The sequence below is a fragment of the Nycticebus coucang genome, chromosome 12, assembly GCF_027406575.1.
Source record: "Nycticebus coucang isolate mNycCou1 chromosome 12, mNycCou1.pri, whole genome shotgun sequence".
Classification (NCBI taxonomy): Eukaryota; Metazoa; Chordata; class Mammalia; order Primates; family Lorisidae; genus Nycticebus; species Nycticebus coucang.
Window position 1 is genome coordinate 108,090,629 of NC_069791.1, and position 18,152 is coordinate 108,108,780.

Below are 18,152 nucleotides of genomic sequence, written 5' to 3' on the forward strand. Positions count from 1 at the left end.
AAGTTTGAGATCTGCCTGAGCAAGAGTGAGACCCCGTCTCTACTAAAAATAGAAAACTTTAGCTGGGTCTTGTGGTGGGCACCTGTAGTCCCAGCTACTCAGGAGATGGAGGCAGGAGGATGGCTTGAACCCAGGAATTTGAAGGTGCTGTGAGGTAGATTGAGACCACAGCACTCTAGTCTGGGCAATAGAATAAGACTCTGTCTCAAAAAAAAAAAAGAAAGAAAATTCTTCTCTTTTTTTCTAAAAAATCAAAAAATATATAACATATATTTCTCTTATCTCCTGAGAAATATAACAGTGTTGGGTCACAGCTTATGGATTTACTTTTATTTATTTATTTATTCATTTATTTTGAGACAGAGTCTCACTATTTCACCCTCGGTAGAGTGCCATGCGTCACAGCTCACAGCAACCTCAAACTCTTGGGCTTAAGAGATTCTCTTGCCTCAGCTGCCCAAGTAGCTGGGCCTACAGGCTACAATGCCCAGCTATTTTTGTTGTTGTTGTTGCAGTTGTTTAATTGGCCCGGGCGGGGTTTGAACCACCGCCCTCGGTGTATGTGGCTGGTGCTGTAACCACTGTGCTACGGGCGTCATGCCTGGATTTACCTTTACACAGAACACTTCCCTGCTATGAAACTGAAGGAGAGAAAATCATAAGACTCTGCTATTCAGCCTTTAAAACGTGCTTTCTATCCCAGTGCATAATTTATCTGAATAACTTCAACTGAACAGACAACAACTTCCTTCACTTCGTTTAGGTCCTTTAAGTTTAATTCATTAAAACCTTATGTACTCCAGAATGTTTATAAAAGACATTCATATCTCTTTTTGTGTTGATTTTGTTGTTATTGTTGCAGTTTTTGGCCAGGGCTGGGCTCAAACCTGCCACCCTTGGCATATGGGGCCGGTGCCCTACTCCTTGAGCCACAGGCAACACTCTGATTTTTTTTTTTTTTTTGCTATCACAAACAAAACTGCTTCATACATCGTAAAGCACATGTGTAAGAATTTTCAGGGCGTACACACCAAAGAGTGGCGATCCCGGGTGTTATTTAATTATTTAGCAGGTATTGCCAAATATCCTAGGTGATTGCAGCATCCTACATGCTCTCTGGAAGAGCAGGAGAGTTCTCTTTTTTTTTTTACACCCTTAACATTTTTACGTCTCTGCTGATGCAAGAGAGCTTCAGCATGGTGCCAGTCTATCTTTAATACCGTCCTACCTTGTTGGTCACCCATTGTTACAAGGAGAGATTGGACCTCAGGATCAGTATCTTGAGCAAACAGCAATCTAAACTTTTTATTTTATTTTATTTTATTTTATTTTTTGAGACAGAGTCTCACTCTGTCACCCTGGGTAGAGTGCCATGGCATCACGGCTCACAGCAACATCAAACCCTTGGGCTGAAGCGATTCTCTTGCCTCAGCCTCCCTAGTGCCTGGAACTACAGGTGCCCGCCACAACGCCCAGCTAGGTTTTCTTTTCCTTTCTTTCTTTTTTTTTTTTTTTGATACAGAGTCTCACTTTTGTCACCCTCCATAAAGTGCTGTGGCGTCGTAGCTCACTGCCCTTTTGAGGCAAGTGATTCTCTTGCCTCAGTGTCCCAAGTAGCACTCACCACAATGCCCAGCTATTTTTAGAGATGGGGGTCTTGCTCTTGCTCAGGCTGGTCTTGAATTCTTGAGCTCGGGTGAACTACCCACCTCAACCTCCCAGAGTAAGCTCATCCACCTGCCTTGTCTTGCCAGAGTGCTAAGATTTCAGGTGTGGGGACACCGTGCCCGGCCTTCGGCTAGGCTTTCTATTTTTAGTAGAGATGAGGGTCTCACTTTGCTCAGGCTGGTCTTGAACTCTTGAGCTCGGGTGAACTACCCACCTCAACCTCCCAGAGTGCTAGGATTACAGGTGTGAGCCACTGTGCCTGGCCTTACCATTTTACAGTTCCTGTGTGTTTGTTACAGTTGCCTACTTTTCTTCCATGAAGAATACTGACTTCCCAATTGTGGTAAAGCTATAAAATTTCCTTTTAAAATAAATTAAATTGAGTCAGATTAAAGCAAAATGTTAGGTAAATAATAGGTCAGAGTGCATGTGATTTTGAGGGAAAAAGATCATACAGGGAAACTGAGTAACAGAAGATGGGAGAAATGCTGCATTCATGATTAATTGTAGGGGAACATCGCCGAGCTCTGAGATCAGTGGGTTCCGTCACTAGGTACCACCTTCCTAAAAACTATAGTATTTCAGAAGTGAAAGAAATTCCAGGGATCATGCAATTCAACCTACGTGTTTTGTGGGTGACGAAATTGTGGTCCAGAGAGCAGAAGTGCCTTGTCTGCGGTGGCACAGTGAGTCGGTGGACAAGTGGAGGCTGGCACTCAGGTTTTCCTGACTAAGCCCATGACAGGTAGTGGTGGGACTGATGGGAACGGTGATTAGGAGAACTGATTAATCCCTGGTTCTATTCACCCAGAGTTTGCTGCTTCATCAGTTTGTAATGCAACCCTGCTGCTACACATTCTTTCCATTCTACTTTTCCTGAAAGTGTCTACTTTTGTCTGCATTCTTTCTTTTTTTTTTTGAGACAGATTCTCTCTTTGTCACCCTTGGGAGAGTGCTGTAGCATCACAGCTCACAGCAACCTCAAACGTAAGCGAGTCTCTTGCCTCAGTCTCCTGAGTAGCTGGGACTACAGGTACCCACCACAATGCCTGGTCTGTAACTCATCAGCTTAGGCGATGCGCCTGCCTTGGCCTCCCAGAGTGCTAGGATTACAAGCATGCGTCACCCGGCCTGGCCCTTTTTGTCTGCATTCTTGAAGGATATTCTCCCTGAATGTAGATTTCAGGGTTACAATTTTTTTTCATATTACCTCTTCTAAGATATTGTTGTGTTATCTTCTGGCCTTTATGGTTGCTAATGAGAAGTCAGTGATTATTCAAATATTCTCCCGTATTTAATGTGTTGTTTTGATGTGGCTGCTTTTGTAAATTTGTTTTTAGCTTTGGTTTTCAACAGTTTGGCTATCATGTGCCTACATGTAGTTATCCTGTATTTATCTTGCTTATATTTGCTGAGCTTCTCAAATTTGTACTCCTTCCAATAAATGATTTTGGCTATTAATTCTTCAAAAAAATTTTTTCTTACCCATTCTCTCTTTTCTCCTCCTGTGACTTCATATATGTATAAGTTGAACCTTTTCCTATTATCCCATAGATACTTGAGGTTCATTTTTAAAAATCTTTTTCTCTGTGACATTCAAATGGAATAATCTCTGTTACCCCATCTTTTTTTTTTTTTTTGAGACAGAGCCTCAAACTCATGGCCCCAGGTAGAGTGCCATGGTGTTATAGCTCACAGCAACCTCCAACTCCTGGGCTTAAGTGATTCTCTTGCCTCAACCTCCCGAGTAGCTGGGACTACAGGCGCCTGCCACAACACCCGGCTATATTTTGGTTGCAGTTGTCATTGTTTGGCAGGTCAGGGCAGGATTTGAACCTGCCAGCTCTGGTGTACGTGGCGCCTTAGCCGCTTAAGCTACAGGCACTGAGCCATCTATTACCCCATCTTAAAATTTCTTATTCTTTCATCTCATTTTGCTGTTCATCCCATCTAATGACTTTCTTTTTTTTTTTTTGAAACAGGTTTTTGCCTTGTTGCCCCAGCTACATTGCACTGGCATCATCACAGCTCAGTGCAGCCTCAAATTCCTGGGCTCACGCAGATCCTCCTGCATGAGCCTTCCAAGTAGCTAGGACTGCAGATCATCCCACTATGCTCAGCTAATTTTTTTAAATCGCCCAGGCTGGTCTTGAACTCCTGGCCTCAAGCAATCCTGCCCTCTCTGCCTCCCAAAGTGTTTGGACTACAAGTGTGAGCCACCACACCTGGCCCTCATCCAGTAACTTTTAAAAGTTTAGTATGATAGGGCAGTGCCTGTGGCTCAAAGGAGTAGGGCGCCAGTCCCATATGCCGGAGGTGGCGGGTTCAAACCCAGCCCCTGCCAAAAACCGTAAAAAAAAAAAAAGAAATTTAGACGTGGTAAAGCATTTGCAAGACATGATTGCAAGAGGGACTTTACCTAACAATTACAATCAGTGTAACATGCCTTATTGTACCCTCAATGAATCCCCAACAATAAAAAAAAAAAAAGTTTAGTATGATATTTCCCCTTTGATAATTTTTATTTGTTTTTTTAAAGTTATTTCTGTTTTTATGCTAATTTTTCCTATCTTTTCATTTTCATGGTCATATTTTCCTTTATATCTTTTATGTTTTTCATCCATGGTTATATTCACTGTATCTCTGCTAATTTTAATTATCTCACTCATTTTGGAGTAAGTTTCCAATAATTGAATTGTCTTTATCTCTTGAGAATGGGTTACCTATTTCTTCATATGTCAAGCGAAGGACATTAGGTATACATTACAAATAACCTGGATTCTGTTATAATTGGAACATATTAATATTTGTTTATTTGTTTTTTCAGTAGGGACATAACTTGACTGGAATCAAATGCACAATCTCTTGCCCCTCCCCTCATAGTATACTGCAACTCAAATCTCAGTTCAGATCCTTCAACCTTAGCTGAGCTGCTTGGAATCTGCCCTATGAATACCTGGTCCAGAGGTCAGCCAGGTATTTGCACAGTTTATATACAGAATCTGGGGCTGCTTCTCTCTATCTCTCTCTTCTCTGAAGATTTCTACTTTCCAGCAGCCATTTTTTGCCCCCAAATTCTTCCTCTAATTGTTTAGGAGAACAAAACTTTCCTTTTTTTTAAATCAGCATTTTAACTGCTGTGCACATCACTGATTGGGACCTGCCTTCGGACTAAACTCATAAACTGGGAAATTTACCAGTGATATTCTCATTTTCCGTGTATTGATTCCTTTCCAGTATCTGCCTGTTCTGTCACTCTCCAGTGCCTTCAGATAGTTGTTGTTTTTTTATATTTTTCTGAACGTTTATAGCTGTGATCTGTGATAGAGTTGAACTCACAGGAGTACTCAGCAATACTGGAAGTGGGAACCCTTACTTGTCTCACTTAAATGAATAATGCAAATGATCCCATCTGAGAGATGGTAAAGCGGAGACCAGGAGAGGAAACAAGGTCATGGTGTGTTGCAGAAAGGGCAGGAAGATCTGACAGCTATGGTTTTTAAAAATTGGGTTGGGGATTTTCAGAACTATAAAAATGATTGGCTCCTATGCAAATTATTTGCTTTGTGCATTAGTAATATTGTACAAAAATACACTAATATTTTTATTGGGGACAATCTTAGTAAATCGTCAATGTTAATTAAATGTTTACAAAGATCGGTACTAAGTTGCTTAAATGTATTATCTGTTTTAATCCTAAAAACAACTCAATAGGATTAGATTGCTCTTACCGGGAAATTTTGCAGGGGAAGAGATCGAGGTTTAACGAAGTTAAGCTCAAGTGACAGTTATGTGTATAATTAGTTGATAAAAATGACTCATATTTATTGAAGTATTACCATGTTGCAGATAATGCACTAAGTGATCTATACCTAGGTCGTTATGAAAGTTTTGAAATACACAAAAATTGAGAAATGTATAATCCTCATGGATAGAAAGAAATGAAGCCCTCCCAGAAACACCAATAAGTTGAGCAAGTTGAAACTTGCACAGAAGAATCAGAAAGGACACTGTTGACAGTGTTTGTTGGAAATAAAATAATGGATCATAACACAGTCTGTCTCAAAACTTTCGTAGAGGCCCACATATATATGTTATCTCATTTAATCCTCCCCCAAACCCTATGAGGTAATATTATTATCACCTCACATTTTCAAATGAAATGAAGGCCAAGCAAGGCTAAGTAATTTGCCCAAGGTCACATAACTAACAAGTGGTGGGTCTGGGACTCAAAGCCAAGCAGTTTAGCTCCAAACCCATCTGCTTAACCTCTAGGCCACATTGCCTCTGGCTGTAACAAAGTGTCTAAGAAGACTTATCATCTCACAGGTCCTCTAGAGGCAAGAACCCTTCCTCTTAGTAAATACCATAGGATCAAACAGAATCTAATAGACTGTATCAAACAGAATCCCAGTGGGCTTCTCCAGCACATGCACGTGGGTGGTACCCAGCAAATATCTGTGTGGTCTGAATCAAACAGAGAGCCCATTTCTGTCTGTTCCTTAGGCACCCCAGCCTACCACACAAATGAGGAAATCTTCCTAAGAAGGAATAAACTGCAATAAACTGCAGAGGTTCCCTCATCCTGGTTTTCATTTCGTGTTTTGGATGCTGCAGGCCGGGTGAGCAGAGATCCCAGGCTCTGGCCCAGGCAGCTGCCCTGCCTTTGGGAACTGCCATGAACCACTTTCAGACCATTCTGACTCAGGTCCGAATGCTGCTGTCCAGCCATTGCCCAAGCCAGGTACAGACCCTCTTGGACAGCCTTCTGGAGAAAGAGCTTCTCTCCAGGGAATACCACCATGCCCTGCTCCACGAGCCTGATGGTGAGGCGCTGGCCAGGAAGATCTCTCTGACCTTGCTGGAGAAAGGAGACCCAGACGTAGCCCTCCTGGGATGGGCCTCGAGTGGGCTACAGACCCCAGCAGCCGAGAGGAGCCCTGGCCATGGGGACTATGGCGGTAAGTTGGCACCTTTCATTCAGGAGCAAAGACTGGCTATAGACAGCCCGAGGACTTCACTCATCTCTGAAAGGGAAGTCATTAGGAAGGCAGATTGGACAGGACAAGGGGAGTCTAGTGAGCTGGCAGCAGTGATGACTTGGAAAACTTGGTCTCTGTTGCTGGAGGTGCACGGCGTGCTTCCCATGCTGCTTAGGACACACCACCAAACACCTGCTGGGTTCACACCTGAGCCCTGGTGACATGCCAGCACTGGGGGTGCACAGATGAACAGGCCAGCTCCTGCCCTCACGGGATTTACACTCTAATGGGGAAGACGGACGCAGCGTTAGTCAGTGTGGGTCAAGATAGAGAAACACGGTGCATAGAGGGGAAGACAAAGCTGGGAACAGAGGATCCCGAGTGTGCACTTATGTGTGCACATGGATGTGTGTGCATGAGTATGTGTGCACGTGTGTGCATTTGCCTGTGTGTGTGGGGGGCAGGATATGCTGTGTGTCTGTGTGACAGAGACAGAGATAGCAAGAGAGAGAGTGAAAGGAAGGCAGAGCTAGACATAGGAAGAGACAGAGAGACAGGCAGAGAGTGGGAGAAAGAGGGAGGGGGAGAGGAAGAAGGGGAGGGATGGGCAGAGTAAAGGGAAAGAGAGAGAAGGCGGCGTGAAAGAAAGAGGGAAAGAAAATAAGAACCAGCTCGCAGGGGCAGAGACAATGAGAGTCTTATTTTTCAAAATAGTGTGGATGACACTCAGGCATCTGAAACCTGAAAGGTAACTGTGCAGCATGGCGTCGCTGCTCACACCCTCAGCAACTTGTCCTTCCCAGCTGCAGAGACCGCCTCACTTCATGGTGGTGTTGCAATTTTCTAAAAGACAGTGTCTGTTCTATCGCCTTCCCAAAGGAGCTCTTGAGATGGTCACAGCGATTAACTTTACTGAGTACGTACTGTGTGCCAGGCACTGCCTCAGCACCGCCTAGCACCCTCTTAGTTCTCCCTTTCATGATCTCCATCCTTATTTAGCATTTAAAGAAGAAAGCAGAGATTGCCCAGAGGTGATGCAACTTGCCCCGAGCGCCCAGATGGGAAGTGGTGAAGGCTGGAGCTGAAGACAGAGGAGCTTTTATCCTCAACCTAGTTTTGAAGGGGCTTGCCCGGGACATCAGGCAATGGCAGTATTCTCCCACTCGTGTGCCAAGACCTAAGTTTATGCGGGGTTGGCTTTTCTTGCAGTTATGTTCTCACCTGAGTGTTTTCCGTCATCTCTTGGATGCATCCTTCCTTCTTTCCCTCCTAACCCTAACAGACATGGAGATGGGGGTGGGGTCTCTGCTACCAGAATCATCTTCCTTGGCTTCTCAGTGGAGGCTCAAACCTCTCTGGGGTCTTGAGGGGAGTACAGATGCCAACCTGCAGGAGAAGTCGCAATCTTCCTCTCTGCTTGAGCCTTCACACGGTTGCTGCCGGACACCTCGGCCCCTCCCTCCTCGCTTTCTGGTTCCTGTTATTTAACTTCGTTTCCTCCCTGGGGGTGTAATATTTTTATTTCTGATCCCACGTGACTCCAGAAAGTGGAACTGTGCTCAAAGTGGTGTGGTCTCCAGGGAGCTGGGAGATAGCAGGACAAATCGCTTCCTCCCTTGGTTGCTCTTCCTGACCTTCAGTGTCTAGAGCAGCCAGGTTTGGACCAGCGCAGTGGGTCAGGTGGGCCACAGGTGGCTTTCAGAGGGGAAGAGTGGGAACAGGGAAAGAGAGTCACATGGTTTGTAAATAAAGGCACTGACTTTAGTTTCAATGAGGGTTCAAAAAAGGGAATCATCTGTGTGGGGTTTTTGTGACCCACCTGATAATGACCTTGGCCTTCTGCTACTGCAAGGGCTGCGTTGGCCCCTATGTCACTCAGAGGAAAAGCTAAAGCTGGACATTGGGCTGCAAGGCCCTTCATAGTCTGGCCTGCATCACCTCTCTGCTCCACCCCCTACTCCAGCCATGCAGGCATGCTGGCTATTCCTCAGACAGGCCTGCGCACTCTCTGCCACATGACCTTTGCTTGTGCTATTCCTGCCACCTGGAGTATCCAGGTATCCTCCTTGGCCAATGTCCTTCAACTCTTTCCTGAAATGTCACCTTATCAATGAGGCCTACCCTGACCTGCCCATTTAGAATTACAGCTCCCCTTCCCCGCTGTAAGTCCCCTCCCCAGGTTGGCATTTTTATCACCTTCTATATTTTATTTTTGTGTCATGTATGTTGTTTATTGTTAGACTCTCCCACTGGAAAATAAGCTCCATGTGGACATGGACCTCTGTTTTGACCTTGATACACCCCCAAAGCCTAGCTCGGGGCACAAGCACCAGGATACGATATGCGCAGAGTGGCCCATAAAGTTGGAGTGTGATTTACATAGTTGTAACCAGGTTGAATAGATGTGTGGGTGGAAGGATGGATGGATAGTTCATGTGCCACCATCATTCATTATTCCTACTTTATAAATGCATAAACTGAGGCACAGAGAAGTTAAGTGCTTTGCCTCAGGTCATGGCCTAGGGAGGGGGCTCCTGGGTCTCATGGGCCCAGACCTATTGCAGTACTTTCTGCATGGTTTCCTCTTCTAAATAACTCAAAGGGATACCATAAATCTACTGAAAATAGGTAGGCAAGTTTCAAACTGAAACTAGCCTGATGATTCAGAAGGTGCCTTTAGACATTGCAGTGGCACTGCTGCAACTGTGCAGGAAGCCACCTTCTGGGGATGTGAACTCGGGGGGCTGGCTCACAGCTTCATGGAGCCACAAGTGTGCACCCAGCCCCCAAAAAGTTAGTGAGGCCTGAAAGTCAAGGTCCTTGCCTAACAGGGACTCTTGGCCTCAATGGGAAATCAAACACCTTGGAAGGATAATTGGAAGCCAGGGAAGGGAGAGCCAGGACGGGTGGTGATAGAAAAAGAACCAGGATGGAAGCTGGACTGCTCTGGGTCTGAGGCCATGCTCTGCTACTTACAGAACCATGGACCACTTGGAACCTCAGTTTCTTCATCTCTAAAATGGTAGCAATGATATAAATTTCCCAGGAGTGGAGTAAGGGTTAAATGAGATAGTAGCAGGGAAACCATCCAAGGCAGTCCTGGCATAAGTAGCTCTGAGTAAACGCCAGACAAGGAGAATTAAACAGGGGGGAAGTAAACCAAGGGCTTACCGTGCTAGAAGACATCATTTCTGCAGTCTCTTGGAGGGACCCAAAGAATATTTAGACACCTCCTCCACGCAAAACACAGTGCTGCGTGCTTGGGTGCCGCGCTCACCTGAGGAATGAGGCAATGCACCCCCATCTGGGGTTGGCACATTGAATAAGCACCCGGGCCGTGCCCTCAGATGGCCTGAATGCCAATCCTAAATCCCTGATTCCAAGAGGTATAACTCTGAGTACTTTCCAGGGGCCCCTCTGGGCCTCAATTTTCCAGGTGATGATAGTTCTCAGAGTCACTGTTCTAAGAATTTAGGGACATTGTCCAATGTAAGGCACATCCATTCCTGACAAAGAGAGAGCTTAACAGCCCCAAGGCTGGTGTGTGAGGCAAACACAAGCCCACTGTGACTAGAAGGACAGCGGTAAGGGAGGACAGCCTTGGGTTCGTGAATGGACTGTGAGACACAGGGGTGCATTTTCTTTTGTTTTTTATTATTAAATCATAGCTGTGTACATTAATGCGATCATTGGGCACCATACACTGGTTTTAGGGATGCATTTTCTGCATAGACTGCAGAGCAGCCCTGCCAGGGTTTTATATTTTATTGTTTTCTTTGGTTCTACTTTGTTGTTTTTGTTGTTCTATGTTTTCATTACGTGGTGTTTTTTTTTCCATGAGGTCCCTCCCTGTTCCAGGAATTTCCCAAAGAACAAAAGTGTCTTATAGGATGTTGCCTGATTTATTGGAAAAGGACACACTACACGCTGCCAACCAGTCACGCTCCAATTTCATCCCCATTGGCCTTTAGGAGGGGAGAAACCAGAGAGGACAAAGGTCACATCCTCTCTCCTTCAGGCTTCCTTTCTTGAGAAACAGCCCCTGCACTGAACCAGGGAGTCTCCTCAGCCTCCTGGGAGGCGATGTGCTGGCCAGGAGCTCTCTGCTCCTTCCCCTTGGGCTGCTTCCCAGCTATGCAGACCCACTGCACTTTCACCCCAGGCACTACAGACTGAGAAGCACCTGTTTCTGGAAGCTGGCACTTCCCCACGGGTTTTCCCGAGCCAGCCTAATCCTTTCTCACTTGCCCCTACGCCTGGATCTTGGCCCCGCCAGGGCAGTTTTTACTCTTTGTTGCTATGACCTTGAGTGACTCTCCTGTCTACTTGTCTCTCCACCTTCCTGCCCATCCTCCTGTCTGGCTACCTCAAACTTACCTGGTCTGTCTACCCCTACTCACATCTGCTTTTCAATTTATCTATTTGTATCTACAATTGATGTAGTTATGTATACTTACCTACTCATGTCTGCTTATCCATTTTCCTACCTACTTAATCACCTTTATGTATTTATATATATAAACTTATTTACCTGCCTTCCTACCAACTAACTCCATCTATAGGCCTATATTCTCATGTGCCTTCTTCCTTCCTACCTAGTTTGGATAGAAACCAGTCTTATTCTATCTATTCTCTTATCTCTCTATTTACTAATTTTTTTTTTTTTTTTTTTTGTAGAGACAGAGTCTCACTTTATCACCCTCGACAGAGTGCCATGGCATCATACAGCTCACAGCAACCTCCAACTCCTGGGCTTAAGCGATTCTCTTGCCTCAGCCTCCCGAGTAGCTGGGACTACAGGCGCCCGCCACAACGCCCAGCTATTTTTTGGTTTGCAGTTCAGCCGGGGCTGGGTTTGAACCCGCCACCCTCAGTACATGGGGCCGGCGCCCTACCGACTGAGCCACAGGCGCCGCCCTCTATTTACTAATCTTTTCCCCTTCCTTTCTCACCTCCTCCCTTCTCTCTTCCTTACTCATTTATTTAGCACCTGGTAGGAATTATGGTGGTCACCAAAAAGCATAAGATGAAGCCCTTACAATCTCTTAGGAAGGACTGTTTATCTATTTGGAACTTGAGGCAGCCTCAGTCATCCAAATCCCAAACTCCTTCCATTCACTCAAACTGCCTTGGAGTAGTATATCTTGTAAATGCTCAGCTCTGTGTAGGCTCTGGAGTGAGTAAAAGAAAAGAAAACCCCCTGGCCCCAGATGGTAACAGCTTTATGATCCAGTCAGAGATAGCAGGGGCTATGCTTATGAAATGGGAAGTTGATGATTTATTGCCAAATAATGTAGTGACAAGTTTTTTTAAAGTGAGCAAAGTAAAAGATTATGGTTTGCTGGAAGGGTGGTGAAGGCAGGAACTCAAGCCTCTCAGGATGGCTCAAATTTGGATCAACAGGGGGAAGGCAGAGGTACTTCCTGCCCTGGAGTGAGCATGGGCTGGGCAGGGTGCAAGAGTAGGATTGAGCAGAGTCTGTCTGGGAGCCTGCAGAAAAGATTGGTGAGTTTTATGGAACACTATCCTTTACTTGGAAGGTCATGTTCCTCCCCATCTGTCCCTGGGCTGCTTGGCAAGGGGCCCCAGAATGGCAACCTCAACAATGTCTCAACTTTATGGCATCCTCATTTCCTCATATCAGGGAAACTGAGGCTTCAATGTTTCTGCTGGTTGCCAGTGATCTCTGTCATGCTAGATCCCAACTTGAGACAAAGGAATTCAGATCCTCAGGGCAAAGCTGGCTTCAACAGTGCCACGAGGTCCCCTCAGTCGGGAGAGAAACGACTGTCTCCCAAGCAGACCTGGTCTTAGCAGGTCACCATCTCTGGGGGAGTCTTTGAGAGGGACATCAGCAGTCTTTAACAGAGTCTTTAACACAAAGCCTGGAGTCGACTTACCCTTCTTCCCAGCACCTGGCCCCCATTCACTCAGTCCTGGAGGTTGTCACTCTACCGCTGAGCCATCTGTGTCCTTCTTCCCCATCTCTGCATCCTCACCTGCCTGGCTCTAATTCAGGCACCTCTTGGCTCCTGGCTGGGGCCATAGCTGCTCACCTGTAGCCCCTCTGCCCTGGTCTTTCCAGTTGCCAGTTTATAGTCTCTGCTGCCAGATGGACTCACAGGCAGACACACCACTGCCCTGCTCAGAGACTCATTGTGTTGACAGGGGCATGATCAGACTCAGGTCTATGGAGTGTGGTCTGGAGGGAAGATGTAGTGAGACCAGGTGGGTACCAGGTGAGAGATGGCAGACTTGGCCAGCTCATTCTAAGCTCTATCCTGACATGAAGCTGACATGACCAGGGGGCTGGGGTCAGGGGTGGGGGCATCAGAGCCAGCTGACTCTGAGAATAGGAAGGGACCCCATATGTAGTCTCAAGACAGGTGCCTCTCCCTTGGTCGTGGGAGAATGAGATTTCTTAGAATGTCTAACATTCATCTGTCTGTTAGTTATATTAGCCCAATGAAGCAAGGCTCTGTTTCAAGTTGACTCTTATCTTTTCTTATTTGTCTGTCTACTTCCCCACTGGGACTTCTGATCACTTCAAAATAATTGCCACACAAAGACAAATGGCATCCTCATTTCCTCATATCAGGGAAACTGAGGCCTGCAGACGGGAAGGAAGGGGCCCAAGGTCACTCACTTGTTGGCCCAGCTCTTCAATCTCCCAGCCCAGTGCTCTTTCAGTAAAAATTCAGGAGATATGTAAGTCCTTGTTTCCAAAACTTTATTCATTTCAATACCACCCTCATCATTTTTCCCTTTTAACCCACCATCTATATTATTATTTACTTGATTTTTTTTTCAAACCACTCATATTTCTTTTACTTATTTTTATTTTCATAGAAAACTTTATGTCCCACCAAATAGGAAAAAGAATTCCAAAGACAGAAGGTAGCTATTAAACAGAAAGGCAGAGCAATGTTTTTAGATACTAGCCAGAAACTGCTGACCACCAAAGGCTCTGAGGCCAAAGGGCTGCTCTCTCTGAAATGGAAACATCAAATATTTAGAAGAAGGGTTAGCGGTATCAGAAGAGGAGTTAGAGACATATTAGCACCCAACAGACTTTCTCCTTCATGCCATTAGGAGGCTGGGCAGAGACTTGCAAAAACACTTTCTCACTGTGGGAGTTAACGTTACTTAGCACTGCACCTGTGGGTCACCCCAAGCCATCTGGCTATAAATGTACCCCATATTTGGGTTACCATTCTTTCATGTGTAGTTTCTGTTTTAGTCCAATGTCTTGGAATAAAAATGAGAGATGGACCACTCATAATCTCTGGGAAAATTCAAGGCACTTTGGTGTGGGGCTGGGAATAGAGGGGAGGGGAAGGAAGGGGAGTCTGGAAAGTCTGCCAATCCCCAGCAGAGTCCCTCGGTTGTCTTGAGGCATTTGTGGGACTCTGATACTGGCACCATCCTACAGAGGATGGAAGATATTGGCAGCTCGCACCAGTGTGGTTCCATTGTGGTCATCATCTTAGAATGTCACAGTGCTTTATGTCCCCCCAACAGAAAACTAACTCCCAACTTTCTGTGTTGGCCAAATTTGGTCCACAATAGGGAACTGAAATTAACATCAGAGGAACAGGAGGGCTTAAGGGCGTGTGGGCAAATTAGAGGGTGTTCAACCACAAGAAATCTGACAGCTTGGGGCCACCTTGCAGGAAGAGTTTTCTGTCAGTCCCTTGCTTGCTTCCTTTGCATGCTGGCTTTGCTCACCCAGCTCCCCACTGTAGGGGGAGACAAGCTGGTGATGAGGCTGCCTGCTTCTGAGCTGAGCACAGGAAGGCATCCTTGGGACGGCTGGAAGGGCTGCCACCGGACTCCAGGAGCAGCTGTCCGGTTGTGCTTCCTATACCATGCGTTGCCTGGCTCCACGACCTGCTGGGTCCTACCTGTCAGAGCCTCAAGGTAAAAAGGCTGAAAATGCATCTTTATTTAGTATGAGGTCTTGGCTGGTCCTGCCATTTCAGGAAAACAGAAACACCACTTTGAATTTGGCCTCACTGGGGGTGAGGAGAGAGGTCTGTGTCCTGCCGGGGAAGGCTGTTGGGAGATGTGAAGCAGTTGTGTATTTGCTTCTACCAGAGGAAAACTCGATTGGCCAGGTGCCTGGAATGTGAGAGGGCTTTATCAGTGCTGAAGGGCTCTAGATGTTGGAATTGCAGGAGGCGTGTCCGTTAGCTCTCAGCATGCTGGCTGGGCTCAGCCAACCGCAAGGTCCTCTCACTGCCAGGCCTGGCTTTGGGTGAATACCTGAAGGAGGCTTCCATAGGATGGGAGCTCTGCCTGACCTCACCCCATCTCAGGGGAAGCAGGGAAACCAAACTGGGGTCAGCCCCATTGTGTAGGTGTGAGCCCGCAGCACCTGGAGATAGCTGGTCACCCAGACAGATGCTGCCTTCTCCTCAGTTTTCAAATGGTGTTGTCTGAGATGAAGGGGAGGGCAGAGGACAGATGGGTGAGAAGAAGATAGCACCAGCTCTGCAGGTAGCTCGTGTGTTGACTCCCGGCTGACTGCTGGCTGGGTTGGTGTGCTCTTGGACAGGCCTCCTGAGTCTCAGTTGTCCTAGGCCATGAAATGAGCTTCAGGAAACGCCTGTAAGATAGGGTAATGGCAAGAGATCAAAGAGTCTAGCAGAGAGCCCGGTACACTGTAGGGACCAAACATCATCACGGGAGCCCAGTATCACTGGTGTTGCTGTTATCGTGTGGTTGAAAGGGTGAGAGCCCTCTTTTCAGACGCCCTGGAAATGTACAGCTTGCTCTGAGCCCAGAGGTAGATGAGAGGTGGCCAGCTCTGTGGGATGCAGCCATATAGGTTGTTGGGGGAATGTTTGAGGGGGATAGAGGGGTCAGAGGTCATCTTGACCCATCTGGAATTGGCCCACTTAATTCCAGATGAGGAAGTCCAGGCGGGGGAAGGGGAATGACTTCCTCGAGGTCTCATGGCCAGGGCAGAACAGAGAACGAAGACCTTTGGGGAAGGAAGGAGGGAAGGGGGTGTTGCCACCTGGGGGTGTAGTGATGGGCACAGGGCCTTACCAAAGCTGGTTGCCATTCAGTGGAGGCTGGGGGGAGTCTCTTTTCCTCCCAGGGCTTGCATCAGAAGAGAAGGGCTCAGCTAGCTCACCTCATGTGCCCTGCAGGAGCAGGAGAAAAACAGAGGGCCACTCAGGGATGGGACATGCTCTCTGCCAGGGAGATCACCCACCGAGGGCATTCTGACTCCTGGCCTGGAACCCTCCGCAAAGCGGGTCTGGCTGGAAGAGAGACCTCTCGTTGGAGAATAACAGGGACGCTCATAAGAAAGCACATGGTTGGCACAGCTGACCCCTGCTTGCTCCCCAGCGAAGCCCAAACCCAGTGGTGTGCAGAGAAAGTGAAAGGGAAAACGAACGGCGGGGCGGGGTGGGTGGGGCGGTGGAGGTGGAATGGCTGGGGTACAGCTGCCCCAGGCTCACTGCAGCCCCACAGCCGGCGGGAGGAAGAGGCTACCGGCAGCGCGCAGGAGAAGCCGGAGGAACTGCGGTAGGTGACCAAGGTCCCTTCTTGCAGCCCCTAAATTCGGGCTGGAAATCAAGGAGTAGAGACTGGCAGCTACTTGCCCGAGGTCACACAGCAAGGTTGGGAGGAGAGTGAAAGGAATGTGCAGAACGTAGGCCTGGGAAACCCCGCGGTTCCATCGTTCCCGGACCGACTCCGTGCAGGACCTGGAAGCCGGGAACCAGGAGCTCGACTTGCGGGGCCCAGGGGCCGGGAGAGGCGGGGAAAGCCAGCGGGAGCGTCTGCAGAGTGGCTGGGACGCAGGCTGGGACGCAGACCGGACGCGCGGAGCCGGCACCCCACCTCCGCCAGCGCTTGGCGGACTCCGCGCGTCCCGGACTCTGCAGAGACGCGCAGCGGCGCCGCGCGGGGAACGCGAACTCTTAGCGTCCCCCGGACCTGGGACCAGGGCCACCCATCTCTGAGGCTCCGTTTCTCTGTTGGGTCATATTCCCGCTGTGACTCAGAGACTAGGTACTGAGCTGTCCAGGTGCGGGCCCTGCGTGGGATGGGGAAATCCTCACTTCTCTTTGAGCACCATTGCGGGTGGGGTTGGTGGATCCTCCGGACAGGACTGTGAACTCTGGCACCTCTACCTGGCTTTGGGGTCCTGAACCACGCTCTCTAAGGAGAGACACTAAAAGGCCCTAAAAAGAGAGGGTGTCTTCTTGGGGTTCAAGAAAGGCAGAATTGGAGCCACTGTGCCTAACTTGGTCTGGAATTCTTAAAACCTGCAATCCTCCTGAGTCCCACAGACTCCCTCCACCCCAGGTGGCACAACCAGAGAGTCCTCAGCTCCCCCGTCTGCCCCCCCCACCTCCCCATCACAGACAGGAGCTCCTAACTTTGGCAGGAAGTCTACCGTCTATGCTGCCCAGGTCACAGAAAAAATAAACAGATTAAGGAAATCTTAATCTGTTAATTGATCTTAATTTCCTTAATTCTGTCAGATTAAAGGAAATTGGTGCTTCCTCCTCCTGGGTGGGGTGGAGCCACAGGGAAGACAACTCAGTAAATCATCACCTTCCAAAATTCCAGGCTGCCTTCGGTGAGGACCAGGGATCTCAGAGTGTGTCTTGGAAGGGGGGTCCTCCAAGATGACCTAGCCAGGGACGTCTCAGGCTTCCGGTACTTGGGGATCTTCCAGGAGGCTATCCCCAGACTCCATTGGCAAGACCTGGGGTGGGGAGGTGGGGGGAGTGTCCTGGAACCTGCAGGGTAAACCCCTATCCCAGCTGGCTCCAATGTTAGTAGTCCAAAGGTCCCTCAAGGCATGAGAAGTGCTGATAAGGTCTAACCCCTTTACTCTCTCTGTGTTATGAAACCTGCATTGAAACTGAGTCCCCCAGAGGTTTTGTGGTTTGGTTTTTTGTTTTGCCTGAGGCCACAAAGCAAGTAGTTGGCAGAGTCAGGATTTGAACCCTGGTATCCTGAGAGCTCAGTTCAGTACCTGGGCAAGTGGGTATAACCTCCACAAATGCAGGCAAGGCCTGGGCAGTCAAAGGGAGACCTGTTGAGACAGGAAAGCCTGTCTCGTGGCTGTGTCTTGGTTTCGTGTTTTGAGACCTCAGCACCCGGTATTTTGTGCAGAGTAGAGTCAGAAAATTAACACAGGGGTGCTCTGCCATGACCCTGGACTGTAGGGAGAGGGGAAACTTTTCTACTTGGGCCTCCTACCGGCCTTCGGTCACCTTGACTGACAAGTGACTTGCCCTCTCTGGGGTTTATCTGTAAAATGGATAAAAGATGAGAGCTTTCCTGACGATTGTCTGCCACGCACAAAAGCACTTTGGAAAACCACCAAAGAACATGCATGTATGGGGAGTAATTACTATAGATTCTGAAGGGATTGTTTAGAAAGATTGGAGAGGAAACCGCCTGCAAAAGGGAGATTTCCAGAGACGGAGACACACGTGACCATAGTCCAAAGACAGATAATAAACAAGC

The 18,152-nt window shown here is 47.7% G+C and overlaps 2 protein-coding genes across 15 annotated transcripts in view; one reads left to right on the forward strand and one right to left on the reverse strand.

Moving 5' to 3' along the window:
* Window positions 1–18,152, reverse strand: part of DEXI (Dexi homolog) — an 86,571-nt gene that overhangs the window by 10,787 nt on the left and 57,632 nt on the right. The window lies entirely within an intron of this gene.
* Window positions 6,132–18,152, forward strand: part of CIITA (class II major histocompatibility complex transactivator) — a 52,828-nt gene continuing 40,807 nt past the window's right edge. For 4 of the 14 annotated variants that reach the window (XM_053554126.1, XM_053554124.1, XM_053554122.1 and 1 more), the window contains exon 1: window positions 6,134–6,629. In XM_053554126.1, the coding sequence (XP_053410101.1) occupies window positions 6,347–6,629 (283 nt within the window). In that variant the 5' untranslated portion in view covers window positions 6,134–6,346. Of the gene's footprint in view, window positions 6,630–13,419; window positions 14,571–16,076; window positions 16,191–18,152 lie in introns of those variants that run through there. The other 10 variants (XM_053554120.1, XM_053554121.1, XM_053554127.1 and 7 more) reach the window with 5 other exon arrangements.